The sequence below is a fragment of the Numenius arquata genome, chromosome 7, assembly GCF_964106895.1.
Source record: "Numenius arquata chromosome 7, bNumArq3.hap1.1, whole genome shotgun sequence".
Lineage (NCBI taxonomy): Eukaryota > Metazoa > Chordata > Aves > Charadriiformes > Scolopacidae > Numenius > Numenius arquata.
The window spans coordinates 37,443,830-37,463,809 of record NC_133582.1 but is presented as its reverse complement, the minus strand read 5'-3'; the positions used below and the strand labels follow the sequence as shown (position 1 = coordinate 37,463,809).

General features: G+C 45.1%; 1 protein-coding gene across 1 annotated transcript in view; it reads left to right on the top strand.

The window, feature by feature from the left end:
* The window catches only part of ELMO1 (engulfment and cell motility 1), a 372,947-nt gene extending 354,026 nt beyond the window's left edge, over nucleotides 1–18,921 (top strand). The window contains exons 21-23 of the mRNA XM_074150416.1: nucleotides 4,618–4,700; nucleotides 12,677–12,754; nucleotides 17,583–18,921. Of these exons, the coding sequence (XP_074006517.1) occupies nucleotides 4,618–4,700; nucleotides 12,677–12,754; nucleotides 17,583–17,783 (362 nt within the window). The 3' untranslated portion in view covers nucleotides 17,784–18,921. The remainder of the gene's footprint in view (nucleotides 1–4,617; nucleotides 4,701–12,676; nucleotides 12,755–17,582) is intronic.
* Nucleotides 18,922–19,980: the final 1,059 nt, after the last annotated feature.

The following is a 19,980-nucleotide window of genomic DNA, read 5'->3' as shown; positions in this document are numbered from 1 at the left end:
TTTTTTTAATGGATAAAAGTGATTTTGGAGCCCTCCAGAAAAATCATACTCTCGTGATAATTCCTGCTTCGTCCTTCAACATGAGTTGGAGAGGTTCAACCTGCAATCCTGGGACAGGTTTGGGGTTTTTTTTATGATAATGGCAATAATGACCAATGTAGTTCTGTCACCAGAAAGTAACTTCAAGAAATTAAGCATTGAATAAGGAATCATTTATTTTTGTTCTTTTCTGAACCTCTATTAGTAATAAATGCCATTATTGGCATTATCAGATTAGACACACTTGTACAGATATTGCAGTTTCTAGCTTTGCTTCTTTCATGGAATGGCAAAAATCTAATTTTTCAGAAGTGGGAAATTTTTCCAGCCTCAAAATCCAGAAAGGAGAAAATCAGTGATTTAAACTTTCCTGTATATTAGTAAAACAAAGAATTGTTTCTCTTTTCTGCTCCCCCAACCTGTCTCCGGGCAGCACCTTTTAAAATTTCTAAGTGCTCCCAGAGGCGCTCTGGGAGGGAAGGAGGAAGAGCCTGCCTGATGCTGGAGCCCTGGCGGTTCGTGGTCACGTTCCCTTGTTTTCATTGCCTTACAGATCGCCTCAAGGATGTTTCACGCTCTTACTGCAGTCTTGGCAGAATGTAGGACGTGGGTTCACATTGCTGCAGTGGCACTGGAAGAGGCGATTTTTTCTGGATGAGGCTTAGAGAAATAGCCCTTGAATGTTGCAGGAGCATCAGAATGACATAAGGAGAATGAAGGTCACACTTGAACTGCAGGCACAGTTATAAGAGCAGCAGTTCCCAGATTTCTTTGCTCTGAGCACGTTTCCACGCTCGGCCCCCTGACTCTGACGACAAGCTTCGTCTTGCATTTGCATTTTCCTGAGGCTCTCGAGCCTACTCGGGAATGTCAGGATCCCATGGGGACAGAAGGCTCCTACTTTAGAAATCACTGGGCCAGACTCACGTGTTCCCTGGGCATGCTTCCTGGCAGAGCAGATACTGATGCAGTTTGAGAAAGATACAGTTATTTCATCAATATCTCAGGTTTTCAGGCTATGTAGGATACAAGATTTACCACAGTGCCACCCACATGAGAGTTTAATTAAACAGACTGGAGAGCATTGCATGATACAAGATTATAAAGTGGCAGTATTGTTTGGAACGTGTCAGGCCAAACTGTCTTAGGAATTTTACAGAACGTTCTCCAGAAATATGCTGGTGTTCTTTGGGTAGACTTATACAGAATTTCAAACTGTTAAGGTCTGAATTTGATGACCAGGTTGGCAGCATTTGGGAGCAGGTCAATAGATGAAAGGGAATAGGTGGGTAAGAAAACGGATGACCAAGGCATAGGGCATTTTGTGTACTCCTTGCCAAGCTTGAATAACTAGTGTCTATCTCCAAAAGTAAATGTGGGGGGGGGAGGTTTAACCTTTTCACTTCTGTGAATGTCACCCCTCTCTTCAGGCTGGCAGAGTTAACAAGCTGTGCAGACTCCAGCTGGGACAGAAAACAGCTGCCCTCTTTCTCAGGGCTTTTCCTGTTGTGAGCACATCACATCTGTGTTCACACCCTCCAGCGTCTTGGAGTCAGCTTTTGATACCATCTGAAGTCTTTGCTTCTATTTTTCCAAAGCAAAGAATAAGCCACATTCCACATAAATAAAGATCGGGATGTCACATCAGTCTGTGTTCTCCCATAGCGACTGCATTCCAGGTCACAGAGATCAAGTGTAGGAAACCTGGAAGAAAAGCCTTCTTGGTTGAGAGATGTAACTTCAGAAAACTCTACCTTAAGCAGAAAGAGAAATTGTTTTTTCTGGTCATCTTCAGCAAATGGCAAGAACTCTTTCTTCTTGAGAAGAACGTTCTACCATAGTTGCAGTCAAATATTTCCTTCACTTCCCAGTTTCTCCTACCTCACTCTCTCTTCTCAAAAATAATATCTCTTCTTGACCAAAAAGTAAGGTAGTTTCAGAGATAGAAAAAGTCGGCAGGGCCATGGCATGACATGCTGAGAGTAAAGGAGAAGGTTGAGTAGTGAAGGGCCAAATAACTTCCATTTCTTTTAGTTTCCCATGCAAAGAAAATCCTTTAAAAGCATCTATTATCATAGAATCATAGAATGGTTAGAGTTGGAAGGGACCTTAAAGATCATCGAGTTCCAACCCCCCTGCCATGGGCAGGGACACCTCCCACCAGACCAGGTTGCTCAAAGCCCCATCCAGCCTGGCCTTGAACTCCTCCAGGGATGGGGCAGCCACAGCTTCTCTGGGCAACCTGTTCCAGTGTCTCACCACCCTCACAGGAAAGAATTTCCTCCTAATATCTAATCTAAATCTCCCCTCTTCCAATTTAAAACCATTACCCCTTGTCCTGTCACTACACTTCCTGACAAAGAGTCCCTCCCCATCTCTCCTGTAGGCTCCCTTCAGATACTGGAAGGCTGCTATGAGGTCTCCCGGAGCCTTCTCTTCTCCAGGCTGAACAACCCCAGCTCTCTCAGCCTGTCTTCATAGGGGAGGTGCTCCATCCCTCTGAACATCTTCGTGGCCCTCCACTGGACCCGTTCCAACAGGTCTATGTCCTTCCTGTGCTGAGGACTCCAAAGCTGGACACAGTACTCCAGGTGGGGTCTCACCAGAGCAGAGTAGAGGGGCAGAATCACCTCCCTGGACCTGCTGGCCACACTTCTCTTGATGCAGCCCAGGATGCGGTTGGCTTTCTTGGCTTTCAGCGCACATGAGAAGCTCATGTTGAGCTTCTCATCCACAAGCACTCCCAAGTCCTTCTCCTCAGGGCTGCTCTCCAGCCATTCTCTGCCCAACCTGTATTTGTGCCTGGGATTGCCACGTCCCAGGAGCAGGACCCTGCACTTGGCTTGGTTGAACTTCATGCGATTTGCCTGAGCCCACCTCTCCATCCTGTCCAGGTCCCTCTGGATGGCATCCCTTCCCTCCAGCATGTCAACTGCACCACACAGCTTGGTGTCATTGGCAAACTTGCTGAGGGTGCTCTCAATCCCACTGTCCGTGTCTCCAACAAAGATGTTGAACAGCACTGGTCCCAGTACCGACCCCTGAGGAACACCACTTGTCACTGGTTTCCACTTGGACGTTGAGCCGTTGACCATAACCCTTTGAGTGTGGCCATCCAGCCAGTTCCTTATCCACCGAGTGGTCCATCCATCGAATCCATGACTTTCCAATTTTGAGACCAGGATGCGTGTCACTATATCCCATGCTATCCCTTTGACCACAGTGCTGAGGTAATCGGTAATAAAATACATCGTGTTGCTGTACCCAGTAGAAGAGAAAATGCATTTCTCCTCTCCAGTAGTTGCATTAGCGTTTGTAATGAACTGAGCAGTAACACATTTTCATATCATTATACTGTTCTCTGTATGTGATGCTTTTCTGCAGCCACAAGAATAATGGATTATTTATAGATTGTAGAAGCTGTCATTCACTGACCGTATTGTGTTGTGGAGGGTATAGATTCTCCATAATGTAATTACCGTTGGAAAATGGGCTTCCACTTGAAACTCACAGAACTTTATGTTGTAGTGACCTCACTCTGTGCCTGAGTCTGAGTGGCAGCAGCTTCCAGTATTGTTTTCTTACCTTTATTTTTTTCTTTTTCCCCCAATGATTTCTGATTATTTCACATTTTAAAGCAATTGAAATGGGTCGTTATATGTCGTTGTTGAGACGGACACACGACACGGACAGCAGTCTTCCGAAGTTCAGACAGTAACAGTCTACCCTTTATTGCCACAAGTACTTTCTTATATATTCTTTCTTAACACATATGTTCTTTTACTATTGGTTACATATTGTCATGACAATATATCATTGGTTGTCTTTTGCAAACATCAAAGCTACTCCTTCTCTTGTCAGTCTCCAGCTGGTACCTTAAAGTTGTTTACTTCTCAGGATGTTTTCTACTCCCTTCTTTCTCAAGGATATACTTTAATCTCTGCAAGGTCAATTCCTGACTCCATTCCCTCGATCAAGGGTTCCACGGACCCGCCGTAGTCCCCCACAGTTATAAGCCTCAGTCGTCCTTTTTCCTGTTACTACCAGAAAGCGACTAAACTGCTGCTGGAAGCATCAGATAAAAAAACTATTTGAAAAATTCATCCAGGCATTAAGAGAAGCACAACAACGGGGTTGAGGTAGGGTCCCACTTGCCCAGCATCCTCGCTCTAGCAGAGACTTTACCTGGCTGCCTAGGAAAGGACAACAAGAGGGCAAGCATATTACAGTCGTGAGGCAGAAACCAGTGTATGTTTTCTACACCCACGAGCACACATAAAAACTGTCCAGACACAGGTACACGTCTATGTGAAACGCTCTTAGTATGCAAAGTAGTCTCAACAGGCGAGAAAAAGCACCCTCAAATTTTTATCCACATGCCTGAAATTTTGTCAAGGCTCACTGATTCCTATTTTAGTTGTTTTCTTCCAGTTTTCTTTCTTACAACAGGCTGGAAATGGCAAAGGGGGTGGCAATTTTAACACATTAGTCTTGCCTCTTTTTTAGACTCTCTGGCTTTTACACACCTTGGTTGTAACTAATTTTCTCGCTCTTGCTTTTTGTTTCTTTTTAATGCAGTGCCGGTGGCAGATATAAAAGCTGTTGTGACTGGGAAAGACTGCCCTCACATGAAGGAGAAAGGAGCTCTTAAACAAAACAAGGTATGGCTCTCAAATTGCTATGAACGCGCGCCCTGCAGAATACAAACCTTGTCAACTCGACCTTCCCTGAAGCGATAACAGGGGTTTGTCATTCCAGCCTGCCACCTTTCTGCCTATGCACAGGCGCCTTGCTTTCACCTCAGGCCATTGGAGTTAAATTATTAGGACAGTCTGCATTCCTTTACTCCCATTTCACGGCGGACGTGCGTTGTGATGCGCCCAGAGCACTCTAGGTGTAGTCTTTAGTAGTGGTGTCTTCTGCCTCTAAAGCAAGGCAGTTTTGACTGCTGCTACAGAGCAGAGCAGCAGCGACTGTTGGTACCTGCTCCTGTATCGTCTCTGATAAAAAACTGGTTTGTTCCAGCTGTATTCTCTGATAAGCTCACACTCAGTGAACTCTGGCACGTGCCAAATTTGCAATTAATGTCCAGCTGATGATAACTTCAGGTCCGGTCAGATAGAAAAACAACTGCCAACAAAAGGATGTAAGGTAAACGCGAGGCAATTAATGAGGTGTATAAAGATGTGTTCAGCGGTGCATTTGGGAAAAAATGCGTAGGGGACAGTTGTCAGCTTAAATTAGATTTATGCTACCTTTCAGATTTTCAGATCAAAAGTTGTGAACAGGCAGTAAGACTCAAATTGTACATAGAATCCTAAAATTGTCCAGGTTGGAAGGGACCTTTCAGATCATCTAGCCCAACCATCAGCCTAACTGATAAAAAAAAACACAAACACAAAAAACCACATCACTAAACCACATCACTAAGCACGATGACAGCCCACCTTTTGAATCCCTCCAGGGATGGGGCCTCAACCACTGCCCTGGGCAGCCCAGTCCAATGTGCAATAACCCTTTCCGTGGAAACATTTCTCCTAATATCCAATCTGAACCTCCCCTGGCGCAACTTGAGGCCATTTCCTCTTGTCCCATTGCCTGTTCCTTGGGAGAAGAGACCGACCCCCCCTGGCTACACCCTCCTTTCAGGGAGTTGGAGAGAGCAAGAAGGTCTCCCCTCAGCCTCCTTGTCTCCAGGCTGAACACCCCCAGCTCCTTCAGCCTCTCCTCACAAGACTTGTTCTCCAGACCCCTCACCAGCTCCGTTGCCCTTCTCTGGACCCGCTCCAGCCCCTCAATGTCTTTTTTGTGGGAAGGGGCCCAAAACTGGGCACAGCCCTCGAGGTGGGGCCTCACCAGTGCCCAGTACAGGGGGACCATCACCTCCCGAGTCCTACTCGCCACGCTGTTCCTGATACAGGCCAGGATGCTGGTGGCCTTCTTGGCCACCTGGGCACACTGCTGGCTCCTGTTCAGCCCACAGTCCACCAACACCCCCAGGTCCTTTTCTGCCAGGCAGCTCCAGCCACTCTGCCCCAAGCCTGGAGCGCTGCAGGGGGTTGCTGTGACCCAAGGGCAGGACCCGGCGCTTGCCCTTGTTGAACCATTGGCCTCGGCCCATCCATCCAGCCTGGCCAGGTCCCTCTGCAGAATCTTGCAGAGTTTTTGTTAGTAAAAATTGCCGCTACAGCAAGAAGAAACTGAGTTACTAGCAAAGTCTACATCTTTGGTAGTGATGCCCTTCATACCCTATTGTATGACACATGTTCCTAAGTTTTCCATCAGTTCCTGCTGTCAGACCTTACGAGAAGCGGTGAGACGCTAATGATGTTCTAGAACCACACCCTGAGGTGTGGGAACCAGATCAGAGGATTTGAACTAGAATTTCTAGTTACCTGAAGCTGAGAAATTTTGGGTTCAACTAGAAAGGTATTTTGATGGACCACATAGTAAAGTTAAGGGTTCCTGCTTCAGCGCTTTAAAAATAAAATGCACGCGTTCAGTGTTCAAATAAATAGCAGAAAAAACAGTTTCTAATAGGAACCACAGAAAATTAAAAGGTACCCATTTGCATTTGTTTCTCGTACACAGGAGTTGCTTTAAGTCTATCAGGATAAAGTCATCCCCCTTCAGCATTGGCTTTATGTGGTTGGAGATGAAAAAGTCAAGCCAAGCCTGGAAAAAAAACACCCCAGGAGGAGTATTTTTCCTTGTTGATTTTCTGAATCAGGGCAGTAACACACATGCACACAATAGATTGCATACAACTCCTACCTCATGTTACAGCTGAACCAGCAACAGCATTTGGCTGGGGCATTTATATGATGCATATAAAGTATTTTTAGCGCTTCCCTGTCTAAGCGCTCATATGTCCGCAGAAAAAGGAAAGATGAGAAGAAAGACAGCAGTGGGTGGCAGTGATGGAAATGTGTCATCTTTATGGAGCAGTAATGTCTAGATAGTATTTAATGCTAAATAGCGACGCTGCAGATGAGTTTGTCCTCAGCTGTCAGCATCACCCCATTTCCTCAGGTAAAATTGCTTTGGACTAGCATAAAACTGCTGGCTGAGAAGGTGACACCAGTGGGTGTTGGCCTCTTCTCCCGAGGGAATAATGACAGGAGCAGAGGAAATGGTCTGAAGTTGCGGCAGGGGAGGTTTAGATTAGATATTGGGAAGAATGACTTTACTGAGAGGGTGGTCAGGTACTGGCACAGCCTGCCCAGGGAGGTGGTGGAGTCGCCATCCCTGGAGGTATTTAAGGAACGTGTGGATGTGGCTCTTCAGGGCATGCTCTAGTGCCCGAGATTGTTGGGTTGTGTCTGTTGGTTTGGTGTGGGTTTTTTTGTTTCTGTTTTTGTTTTTGTTTTGTTTTGTTTTTTGTGGTTGGACTCGATCTCAAAGGTCCCTTCCAACCATGAAGATTCTGTGATTCTGTGAAGATTAGGAGTTGATAGGTGGCATGGCTGCATCCAGAGCTGGAGCACTCCACTTGTGATCCCAGCAATAATAATTACGATGTTTTTACTATTTCTGGTGTGGTGAAGAGTTGGGTTTGGGTTTTGGTTTTGGTTTTTTTTCCTTCCTCAATTCCTTGTTTTTTCCCCTGGCAATCACAGAATTTGGGAAATTAGTCGTCATCCCAACTGAATTATCATGCACAATATTGCCACTACTTAACTGACATCATAGGAATAACAAGCGTTGTTTGTGGAGTACCGGGTTAATGTGGACAATAAAATTAAAATTAAAAAAAAAAGCCAGACACGAAATGCAATTTGGCTGAGTTTGGTGTGTGAAACCTTTCACTACCTGAAATTTCACAACCAGTGATACATTTTTTAAGAGATCTTTTCATCCTGTGCTTTTTTTGTGCATATATAACGACCACCTTAATGTTTATTCATTGGCAAAAGAGAAAATGGAATGGCGGAATGCCACTGCTATGAACATAGCTGGAATTGCCAGAATGTCCATAACAAAAGCTTCAGCCTTTCTTCATTTGCCGGCACATGGCTGTTATTCTTCCAGCGGTACCGTTTAGAAATAAATAAGAGTTAAACTGAATTGGAATTTGCATGCATATGAAGCTGAAACGACTGGATAGGACCAGACCTGAATCTATTATTATTCATCTTGCTTGTCTTTTTGAACTAGGTTTAATTTTCAAGTCCCATTTCTGACTCTCGAGTAATATTAATGAATTTCAAGGAAATGAAATATATTAGAATTTGCGTCCTTCAAAACAAAGCATGAGAGAAGAATTTGGAAAAAAAAAACCATTGCAATGTCCTTCTAAGTGTTCTCCCATCCCCCTTTATTTGCTGATGTGGCAGGCTTCGGACCTGGTGCCTTTTCGGTCAGCCGAAACGGTTCTACTCGCTTCCCTGTTGAATGCAGTTTCTCTTCTCTTTTAGTTCATGTTGATAGAACAAGTTCCCTGCCACTGCGTGTATAGACAGTTCTCGGGGCGGGGAGCAAACTTAAAGTGGCTGAGGTCTCAGCCTTCAGCAAAGAGGTTTTGAGGCTGGTGATGTTTTGAGGCTCTGCTGTAGGCACCTAAAATGCCTCTTCCAATGTCTCTGGCCCATGGGAGAGGCCATGAGAGATGGCGGGAGAGAGAAGCTCTGGGTGTGGGAGAGAAAGCTTCCCCTCATACCACGTGCAGAGTTGAAACCAAGGAGTGGGAAGTGTCCAGCCATCAGGTGCAGAGTCTCTTGGTCCCTGTTCCCAGTGAAGCTCAAAAGAGAGGCACGTCCTGAGTGCCAATACTGTTACCTGTGACCTCGGGAAGGGCAGAGGTCTGACACGGGCAAGAGCGGAAAGATTTAGGAGTCTCAAGGGAGTGAGTTCAGCAGATTGAGGGCAGGGGAGGCGGAAAGCAAAACAAAGTGGGAAGGAGCAAGTTGGAAGGAACGAGAGAGAAAAAACACCCGAGAGAAAAAAAAACTGATGTAAAAGCCTGGAGTAGAAAATGACTTTGCAGAAGGTTGAGAAGCAGGACGGGAAAGGGAGGAGAAAACCACAGATGACTGACAGAGACTGACCAGTTTTCCTTTTCCTCAAAATCCCCTATCACTGATGGGAATGTTACAAAACCAGGTGGGGGTGCCTGAGAAGTCAGCCAGCTCAACCACTGAGACCACCATCAGCGTGGAGGGCCAGCTGGCAGCTCCAGCTCCTTAGGCTTCCATTTTCCTCGACAGTTTGCTGTGCATGAGATGGCACCTGGAAACTGTAATTTCTGAGCCTTTAGTTGCCGGAGCAGTCAGCGAAGGAGCTGAACCGGAAGCCGGAGCTGCCAAACTCCCACTTTCTCCCATAAAGGGAAGCTCGGTGCCCTAAATGTGGCCCTTTCTCATTCCCTGCCTGACTGGAAGTGACCAAACCCAGGGCCCCTTGGAATATTCCTCTTTCAGGCAGGGGTTTTATCATCTTTCCTTTATTTGAGATGAACAAAAACTTAAATCCCTTGGAATTCCCCAAAGGACAAATATACAGGACAAATACGTGCTTTCCATCTTCGACGCTTTCCTACAATACGACAAGATCCATCAGTGAACAGAGCATACTGTTTCTCATTATCTGAGAGTTTGTTATATGGTGGGGCTTCCTCAGCACATGTTACCGCCTCCAGGCCTATGGAGTTGTTGTTGACCTTCATGAAATTCGGGAATGTCATAGTAGAGCAGTACAAGTCCATTTTTTTAGTGATACATTTTATTTTCACAGCCCCGGTGGCATGACTTGGCATGTTCTGTCAGTAATTTATAACGCTGTGAGGAGATAATGCCAGTTTGCGTGAGCAGAGGTAAACTTGTTTCTGTAACGAGGGACATCACTCTTAATAAGGTGGGGCTGAGAGACATGCCCAAAACACAGAAAAAGGCTGTGTGAGCCGTGAGCCATTTGTTTGCTGAGAGCACCAGGACTATTAGTTTCTGCAGCTTCCGTGGGGATTTAACACAGACTTGTCTCCTGTGGCCTGGCAATGCAGCAAGTTGAACCTAATAACTAAACTCAAGGAAACCAAGAGCATCATCCTGGCCTGTGTCAGGAACAGTGTGGCCAGCAGGAGCAGGGCAGTGATGGTGCCTCTGGACTGGGCACTGGTGAGGCCTCACCTCGAGTGCTGTGTTCAGTTCTGGGCCCCTCACTACAGGAAGGACATGGAGCTGCTGGAGCATGTCCAGAGGAGAGCCACCAAGCTGGTGAGGGGTCTGGAGAACAAGTCATAGGAGGAGAGGCTGAGGGAACTGGGCATGTTTAGTTTGGAGAAGAGGAGGCTGAGGGGAGACCTCATTGCGCTCTACAGCTCCCTGAAAGGAGGGTGTAGAGAGGTGGGTGTTGGCCTCTTCTCCCAAGGGAATAATGACAGGAGCAGAGGAAATGGTCTGAAGTTGGGGCAGGGGAGGTTTAGATTAGATATCAGGAAGAATGACTTTACTGAGAGGGTGGTCAGGCACTGGAACAGCCTGCCCAGGGAGGTGGTGGAGTCACCATCCCTGGAGGTATTTAAGAAGCGTGTGGATGTGGCACTTCAGGGCATGCTCTAGTGCCCGAGATTGTGGGGGGGTTTTTTATGTGTGCGTGTATGGTTGGACTCGGTGATCTCAGAGGTCCTTTCCAACCATGACAGTTCTCTGATTCTGTGTGATTTCCCATGAGTAACCTCATCTCTAATTGTCCAAGATTATCCCTAAGGATTGCAAGTTTCATGAATCGGACTCTGCTCTTAATCCCACAAGTTCAAAAATGAAATAACCCTTACTGAAATCCAAAGGCTTACGTCTGTTTCAGACCAGGAGATCAGGGGTGGAAATCTAGAGCAATGCATGTGCTGCAGTCCTCACGGTCGGTCGTCCCTTTTTAAAACATGGTGTAGCAAATTTAAGAAGCCATGCTTTTGTCACTCCTGGCAGTCGTCACCTGAGAGTCAGCAAAGGCGATCAGTATTATGGGGCTCAGGAAGCCAAAAGGCAAAAAAGAACAGGACATAGGATACAGATCAAAGTAGTTTCGAGTCAGCACTCTCCTCTGTAGCCTGGTCTTTTTTTCCGCAGAGTTATTATTATATCCATATCAGCTAGCTTCCAGGTTGTGAAATCCTTGTAGCGGTGCTTGTAGCCATGTGTGCAGTGATCATGATAACACAACACCTTTACAGCTCGCTGCTGGCCAGTGGAAGTTCATTATTTATTCCAAATGGTTGGGTTTCCCCATAGGAACCCAGGTCCAAGTGACTTTTAGGGAAGGTAAGTGCTTGATAAATTCACTTTGGCACCTTTGAAATTCCAGCTTCAATGCTGAGGGAAAAAAGATGACCCTGTTTTCCTTTCCCAGGGTTCATCCCAAGATAGTTGAGTTTGACTGAGGCTACTGATTCTGGTTCAGGTAGAAACAAAATGATAGAAATCTCTCGAGAATGAATAATTTAATAGATTTCCAGCAGTGAAAACAGGATAAGAATATACCCGGAAATTTACTGCCCTGGCAAGACTCTGGGGAGGGAGAACCCCAGGCACCAATATAGGTTAGGGGTGGACCTGCTGGAAAGCACTACTGAGGAGAAGGATCTGGGACTCCTGGTAGATAGGAAACTTTCCATGAGCCAGCAATGTGCCCTTGTGGCCAAGAGGGCCAATGGGATCCTGGGCTGCATAGGGAAGAGTGTGGCCAGTAGGTGGAGGGAGGTCATTCTTCCCCTCTGCTCTGCACTGGTGAGGCCACAACTGGAATACTGCGTCCAGTTCTGGGCTCCCCAGTTCAAGAGAGACAGGGAACTACTGGAGAGAGTCCAGCGTAGGGCAACAAAGATGATGGAGAGATTGGAGCATCTTCCTGATGAGGCAAGGCTGAGAGAGCTGGGGCTCTTTAGCCTGGAGAAGAGAAGGCTGAGGGGAGACCTTATTAATGCTTCCAAGTATCCAAAGGGTGGGTTGAAGGAGGATGGAGCCGGACTCTTTTCAGTGGTTTCCAGTGACAGGACGAGGGGCAACGGGCACAAGCTGGAACATGGGAAGTTCCATTCAAATCTGAGGAAGAACTTCTTTCCGGTGAGGGTGCCAGAGCCCTGGAAGAGGCTGCCCAGGGAGGGTGTGGAGTCCCCTTCTCTGGAGATCTTCCAGACCCGCCTGGATGCAGCCCTGAGTGATGTGCTCTGGGCAGCCCTGCTTTAGCAGGGGAGTTGGACTAGATGGTCTCTAGAGGTCGCTTCCAACTCCAACAATTCCGTGATTCCGTGACTTCTGACACAGGGAATCAAACCTTGCAGAACTTCGCAAGTTTAATCTTTACAAATTGAAAAAAAAAGTGTGTCTTCATGAAGAGCTTGTTGCAAGTCTACTGTACTGCATTATATTGATTTTAGTCCTCACCGTTGCCTCGCTGCAGATTAAACTCAAATGCTGAAGTAATCCAGGACCCAGTGAGCTACAGTCAGGTCAGCACTGGGGAGGGTGAGTTGGTTTTGCCTGAAGGATTGGTGGTGGGGTCCTTGCTGTGGCCTGGCAAGAGAGTACCGTAGCCTGTTTTTCCACTTGTTTTGGGGAATAAGTGGTAGGAAAGAAAGATGGACCTGACTGTATGAATCCCTCTGTCACACAGCATTAATACCTGTTCCTTTGTATTGTTCCAGGAGGTGCTAGAGCTCGCTTTCTCTATATTGTATGACTCGAGTGGCCAGTTGAATTTCATTGCTCCAGACAAGCATGAGGTAAGTCAAGTTCAGAGTACAGAAACTTCTTTGAAGCCCTCTTAGTTGCTTTACAGCAACAGACGGCTTTATAAGAACATAAGAGTGGTTCATTTAAATCCGTGTCATGGCTCACAACAAACTGAAAGCAGAGGGATCAGTATGGGAGAAAGACCTTCTGCAATTCCCATGCATATCCTGAGCCAGAGAAGGAACGTGTTGTGTATTTGTACATCATAGAGCACCGAGGGTCTAAATTAAAGATGAATATTTCTAAGCCCTACTGAAATATGAGCCGTAAGTAAGATAGAGAAGAGAACTTAGGCAGATCACAGTTTCACAGACATTGCTCACCACCGCCTGGTGTAGTAAGGATTTCTCTTGGCCTGCTGTACTTTAGACACTGGAGATTTTTGCTGTGTGTTCACTTTAGTTCAATACTGATGATTTGTATAGCCGAGCTCTTAAAAGAATCACTACCATCCTCAGCTCATCTTGATGATGCCAATATAATCGGGGGAGGTTATACCATTGCTGGGTCTCAGTTTCAGCCAAAGACTTGTGTTCTCCAGAATGGTATATCCCCTTAGTCTGAGTTTCACGTTGCTTGAGACCATTCATGACAGGTCATCATAGAAGGTCCTCTCTATTGCATCTCCACAGGGGAGTGTTTTGCAATGGGTCTCACTTGTATGAAGACAGTGTAAATACCAAGAGAGAATGACAGCCCCTTCTCTTACTTGAAAACACAAGGAAATAAGACAACATCATTGCCTTTTGGAAGGTGATAGAACTATTTTACCTAGTTATTTGTGATTCTCTCAAAGAACTTCCAAGTAAAGATTTAGTAGAATGCACTATATTTAAAAAAAAAAAAAAAAAAGTTCTTATTTCTAAAGCAACAAGAGTTGGTGTTCCATTTGCACGCTTATTTTGCGGTATCACATTTGGTCTCAGTTCAGAGCACTGCATTAAGGTGGTGAAACACAGGAGGTTGCGTTGAACTACATTATACACTAGTGCTATTAAAGTGCATGAAATTGCTTAAAAAGTGAAGTGTATTTAGTTACCCAGCTTCAACACTTGCGATTCTGATTGAAAACCTTCAAATAAATGTTCCTTTTAGGAGAGGAAATTAAGTTAAGCTCGTTTGGGTTTTCCTGAGGATTAATATTTGAGTGTCCTTTCCAAGTATGTTCACGCTAGAGGAATATTTCCTGGTCAGTTTTGATCGAAGGGAAAGCAGCAGTGGGATCCCAGGCGTAATGTGCCATTGGAGCTGTAGGTCTAAGCAAGGCATGATTGTCTTCATCCCCTGAACTAACTGAATGTTAGATACTTTCTGATAAAAATTCTCCAGAAATTGAATTCTACTGTGTTTCAGCTCATGAGAGCAAATGGTCATGAAAATCAACAAATTTTTCAGCGACTTGTGTCTCAAATATAGCCTATGGCTACAAGGGTATTTTCATGCTCTGAATGTTCAACACCCGCTACTGCACCCCACTGATGGGCAGGAGCATGGTGAGATGCACTAACACAATTGCTTGTGATTGTGTTAACACACCTATTATCTTAACTTCTCTTTTTTGATCTTGTGTAGCTCCTTTGAAACCAAAATTAATATGTTCAAAAAACAGCCGGAGGCAGCAGTCGCTGCTGCTACTTGACAGTTCCCAAGTGAATGCTTTCAAGAGGGCATCTCACTTCCTCTGTACTTTTCCATGACCTACAGAGGAGTGAGTTGTTTAAAGCAAATTAAAGCAAAAAGCGCAAATGTTCCGAGGAAGCACCCGGAAGGAAGGGCAAGTAGCGTGTTATGAAGCCCATGGCTCTTCAGGGAAGTAACTGGGGTTGTTGTCAATAGAAGCACTAGCTTAGCAGCACTGTCAGCTCGGGAGATCTGTTGGGTAGCATCTCCAGGTCTAGAGAGCTTTGTGTGAAGCAGCAGGAATGACGTTAGTACGTGACAATTCCAGGTCAGAGTTACAGGTTTTTTTTTAAAAGCGCTTCTGCAGCCCTCGTGGTTGTGGAGTGGGGGGTACGGTGACATTCAACTAGGATCATAGGATGGTTCGGGTTGTAAAGGACCCTGGGGATGTCCCCAGTCTGACCACCTGCTCCAAACAAGTTAGCGATGAGCTCGGGCCAGTTTGCTCGGGGCTGCATCTAGATGGATGAAGCCCGCGCAACCTTTCTGGTTGTCTGGTTCCACTGACTTGACTCCCAAGGTATTTCTTTAATAAAATCTCATTACTGAACTGATATTGTTGAGATTTGGACCTCGTTCTTGCACGCTTAAGTTTGGCAATACCCTTAGCCATCTGTTGGAGCTTACTGCTAGCCAGAGGATTCAGCGCTGTGAGATCACTCCATCCTATTTGTTTTTCATTTAAATACTAATAGCTGGTTTCAACTACATAGCAAAAGGGTGGATTAATTTTATCCTTGATTTTTGACAGAGAAACTGATGAGGGAGGCTATAATTAGGTTTCATTGGAGTTTTATGAAAATGAATCTGTAGTAAATTAATTTTTCAGTGGCTCTTAGTCTGTTTTGCATATTAAAAAGAAAAAAAGCTTCTGAATGAATGCCTCTGTTTTTCCACCATCTCATCACGATTTCTCTCTGCTCAAAATATACAGGAGTTTAATTAAATGCACTTGCCAATATGGAGATTAGAGAGGAAGCCCCTTTTCCAGGCCACTGCACTCAACTGAATTGTGGCCAGGATTTGGTTTCTGTGGGCCCTGAATGAGTTCTATCTGGAAGAGGAGAGAACTGCAGTTCTGCTTTCCGGCTCGCTGGGATTCCTCCCCAGAGAAAGCCCTGGCTGCACTCACTGAGCAGGTGATGGACAATTTCCGTCAGGGGCTGCATCTGTGGAATGGATGCTCCACGCTTCTGTAGCCTGGGCAGAGCCTTTTGCCTTTCTGTTCCTTTCCTCGGAGTGAGTTCTGGGAAGACTTTCCCAAAGAAAGATTGCAAGTCAGTCATAAAAAATTCTAGTCTGGTCAAAAATAATTACATTTCTAGGATAGATTCTTTCTCTTCCTGATGTTCTGCATACAGTCCACAAAAATTGGGTACTTCAAAAGTCTTCAGTGACGGAGTTTGACAGCCTACAATAGGCAGGCTAAGTTGTTTATTTAGTACTTGTTAGCAGGACAGCCTGAACCCTGAAGTCTCTTCTATATAGCTAATCTCATATTAAAGCTGCAGCTTGGCTTACCGACACCCTGGGTGAAATCCTAGCTCTGCTGCTGTTTTGTTACTGACTTAAGTGGGTCGGATTTCTCTTTGGATGTTGAAGTATGTTAACCGTCCTATTTTAAAAACATGCCCTTTTTCTGGATGAAGACATACCCCAAGAGGGGGCTTTCTCTCTCTCCCTTAAAAATAATCCTCATTTCTGCTGTAGGATGAAGTCAACCATGGCTATCTTTAAACTTGGCTGTATCATGTAGCAAATGGTCAGCTAAATTTAAAATCCATTTTTTGGCATGAAATCTAGCAGAAGTATTTGTAAGATAAAAATGCAGTTACAGTTGATTTAATTTCCTCCTGCAAACTAGGACACAAGTTCATGATTGAAATCTTTATTTTTAGATGATAACATTTAAACACTTCTGTTCATAGTTGAATAAATGGCTCGTAGTAATAAATGGAAGCGACTTATTCGATAGAAGTTGACTCTTAGATCACCAATCTCCCTTGGGTTTGTTGCTTATTTAAAATGGTTATTCAGCCCATGTTTATCTCAACCTGTCAGCTGTTGGGAAAGATGGCATCTCCTACTAGGAAAAAGCTAACAGTAAAGAAGAGGTTTTAGAGGCCAGTTCAGCATTTGTGGCATTTAGAATCACACCAGGTACCTTGGCATTTAATTTCCATGAAGGACACGGCATTGATTGACCTTGTAGTTTTCACAATATGCTATTTCATGTAAAATAGTGGTGAAGTAGGCACAGGTACGTGAGAGCCTGTCTTTGGGTAGGTTGATACCACTTAATCCAATGGAAAGCAAACCACAGTCAAACTAGGTAATTGGTATGGGATTTCTTACACAAAGAATTGAGAAGGATTTTGGGTGGGATTCAGTTCACCTAACTTCACTGTCTTGGAATTAAAAGTTTGATTAAAAGTGAAGTAAACAGGGTTTTTCTGTAAGTACTGGGGAAAGAGAAGGAGGGGAGGAGAAGGAGATTTCTCTAGAGGTTCCTTGTCCTAAGTTGTTCTTTCTCCCGTAACTATTGAAGAATATTTAACAAGAAGTTTGGAGGAGATAGCAAATTGTCAAACAACTAAATACTGTAATTTCTTCCCATTTTTAGGGAATTGGGTTTTCTGGGGAATTTTCAGTGGAACATGCTTCTTCATGATAAGAGCTATGTAAACTATGTAAGGGGTCGGTCTCTTCTCCCAAGTCCCAGGGGATGGGACAAGAGGAAATGGCCTCAAGTTGTGCCAGGGGAGGTTCAGATTGGATATTAGGAGAAATGTTTCCACGGAAAGGGTTATTGCACCTTGGACTGGGCTGCCCAGGGCAGTGGTTGAGGCCCCATCCCTGGAGGTATTTCAAAGCCGGGTTGACATAGTGCTTAGAGACATGGTTTAGTGATGGTTTTGATCAGAGTTAGGTTGATGGTTGGACGAGATGATCTGAAAGGTCCCTTCCAACCTGGACAATTCTGTGATTCTATGATACAAGCTAGTAAAATGAATCAGCCTCATTTTAGGTCTCTTTGTAAGTCCCTGTGGGAGCAATAACCGTAGAGGACAAGGCCGGACAAGCAGTTTGTGAACAGAAGGTCTACTAATGATAGTTTTTATCTTTTTTCCTGTGCAGTATTGTGTATGGACCGATGGGCTGAATGCCCTCCTTGGGAAGGATATGTTGAGTGACCTAACGCGGAATGACTTAGACACGCTGCTCAGCATGGAGATAAAGCTACGCCTCCTTGACTTGGAAAACATACAGATCCCAGATGCTCCCCCACCTATCCCAAAGGAGCCCAGCAACTACGACTTTGTTTATGACTGTAACTGAGGCTGCCACTGAAACTTGCTTCGAAACTGGAAATATTATAACTGGAGAGATATTAAAAAAAAAAAAAAAAAGAAGAGTGTGAGGAAAAAAAAAAGAAACCCACTTGTGCACCTTGGATTTTGGCTTTGGAAAGGGATGTAGAAACATTTGCATTCCTCCCTGTTCCTTGCATCCCTCCCTCCCTTCCCCATTCCCATCTTCCCCATTGCTCATCCAAATCCACATTGCTTTAATTAACTTGTAATTGCAGGCCGTTGGCCTTGCTTAAGGCAAAGACTGCCACTAAGAAGCACCCTCCCGAGGACTTTTTTTACATTTTTAATACTGGAATAGACATTCTTAACTAAAGGACGATGTTATCAAGCTGCATGCCTGTGAAACCCACTTGGCAGGGCAGAGGCTTTAACTGGAAGGAGGAGGGAGGTAGGGAGCAGAAGCAGCTGCTGTAAGCGGATGATTTCCCCCAACACTCCCAAGAGTCTGCTCACAACTGAATCCAACGTGGTGACAAAAATTGTTAACTGCTTCCCAGTGCTTGCACCATTCGTCACTGTCATTATTCTTTCCGCTGCCATCTCGACTCTTGCCACCCGCATTCACCCAACTCATCAGCTCCCAGGACGGAAAGTCTGCAGGTTTTTGCTGTACCATACGCTGCAATGCCGCACCAGCTTTTAACTTCTTTTCCTCCCAGCTCTTAAATAGCCCCACACTAGTAGATCCACTCACACAAACTGTGTATGAAGCCACTGGTGTGTCCCATCCCTATAGTGTTCCCTAAGCCTTAGTTGCCTCTGGAATTGGCTTGTTGCTATTCAAAGTGGTTTTTATTTTCTTGGTCCAAAGTTCAACAGTAATGTCCACAAATTAATTACAACTGCCAAACATCCAGGTTTACATTGTTGTCATTGCTACAGTGTTAAGAATTTGCAAGGGATTTTTTTTGTACGGGTTCTAATTTTTTTATTTTATTTTGCCAAACAAATATATTTAATGAAAACTAATTTCATTGTGAGTATTTTTGGGGGACAGTATTTTTACTTAATTTCCATTTGGAACATTTGCCCTGAAGGGAAAGAAAAATGTTTCCCTTCATCTTCACTGTTGAATAAAAATCAGAGTTGTGATGATTCTTGGGACTTCGTTTTTCTTCTGAAGTTGTCTTTCATTCTTTATGGTTCCTAGCAATTCTGAAGTGTTTGGTACAAAGAGGAGAGGGAAAGGTGGAACCTTTCTTATCTGATCTAATTTGCTTGTTTGTTTGTCTGTGGTGACATTTGTGGTGATGAGGATGAGATGCATCCAGAGATCTCCATTGCCGTTGGGTACGTGAGCCTTCCTGTGAGAAGGACCCTTTGTGAAATCCGAAATCACAGCGTACTGATGGGCTGGTGGTCAGTTTAAGGCTGCTGCTTTTACCGTGTTTGCTGGAGTAACTGTCTTCCTGTATTTCCGTTTCCTCCACTGAGAGTGTTCCTGGCTGCAGCAGATCAGTACTGGGGAAGTTTGGGCTTTGCAGGATGGATTCCCTCCTTCCTCGTGTTCTTCCAGGTATTTCGCCAAGCGCAATCTCTCTTACTCCGAAGTCTAGATCTAGAGGAACCCTCCAGCCCTTTCCCTCCCACTGCAGAGGCTGAAGGCAGATGTTTATTTGTGTGAGTTCTTCTCCTACTCAGATCCAGCTGAAAAAGACTGTGAAGGGATCTTATGAGAGCTTGTGCTAGTGAGAAACCTAGAGGGCGGTTCGGGTTTAGACAGACACAGAATACCTCAACTGAGGTGGCTTTTGCTTCAGCCAGCCAGCTCTGGGGCAAACATCCTGCCTGACCTCACACCAGGTGAGGAAAGAAATGACATCCTGCAGGTGCAACCAAAAGGAGGAGCAGGAGAACATTGTATGAACTGTGTCCAGTTCTGGGCTCCCCAGTTCAAGAAGGACAGGGAACTGCTGGAGAGGGTCCAGCAGAGGGCTACAAAGATGATGAGGGACCTGGAGCATCTGTCTTAGGAGGAAAGGCTGAGGAACTTGGGTCTTTTTAGTCTGGAGAAGACTGAGGGGGGATCTGATCAATGCCTATAAATAAAAAGGGTGGGTGTCAGGAGGATGGGGCCAGTCTTTTTTCAGTGATGCCCAGGGACAGGACAAGAGGGAACGGGCACAAACTTGAACATGGGAAGTTCCATCTAAACATGAGGA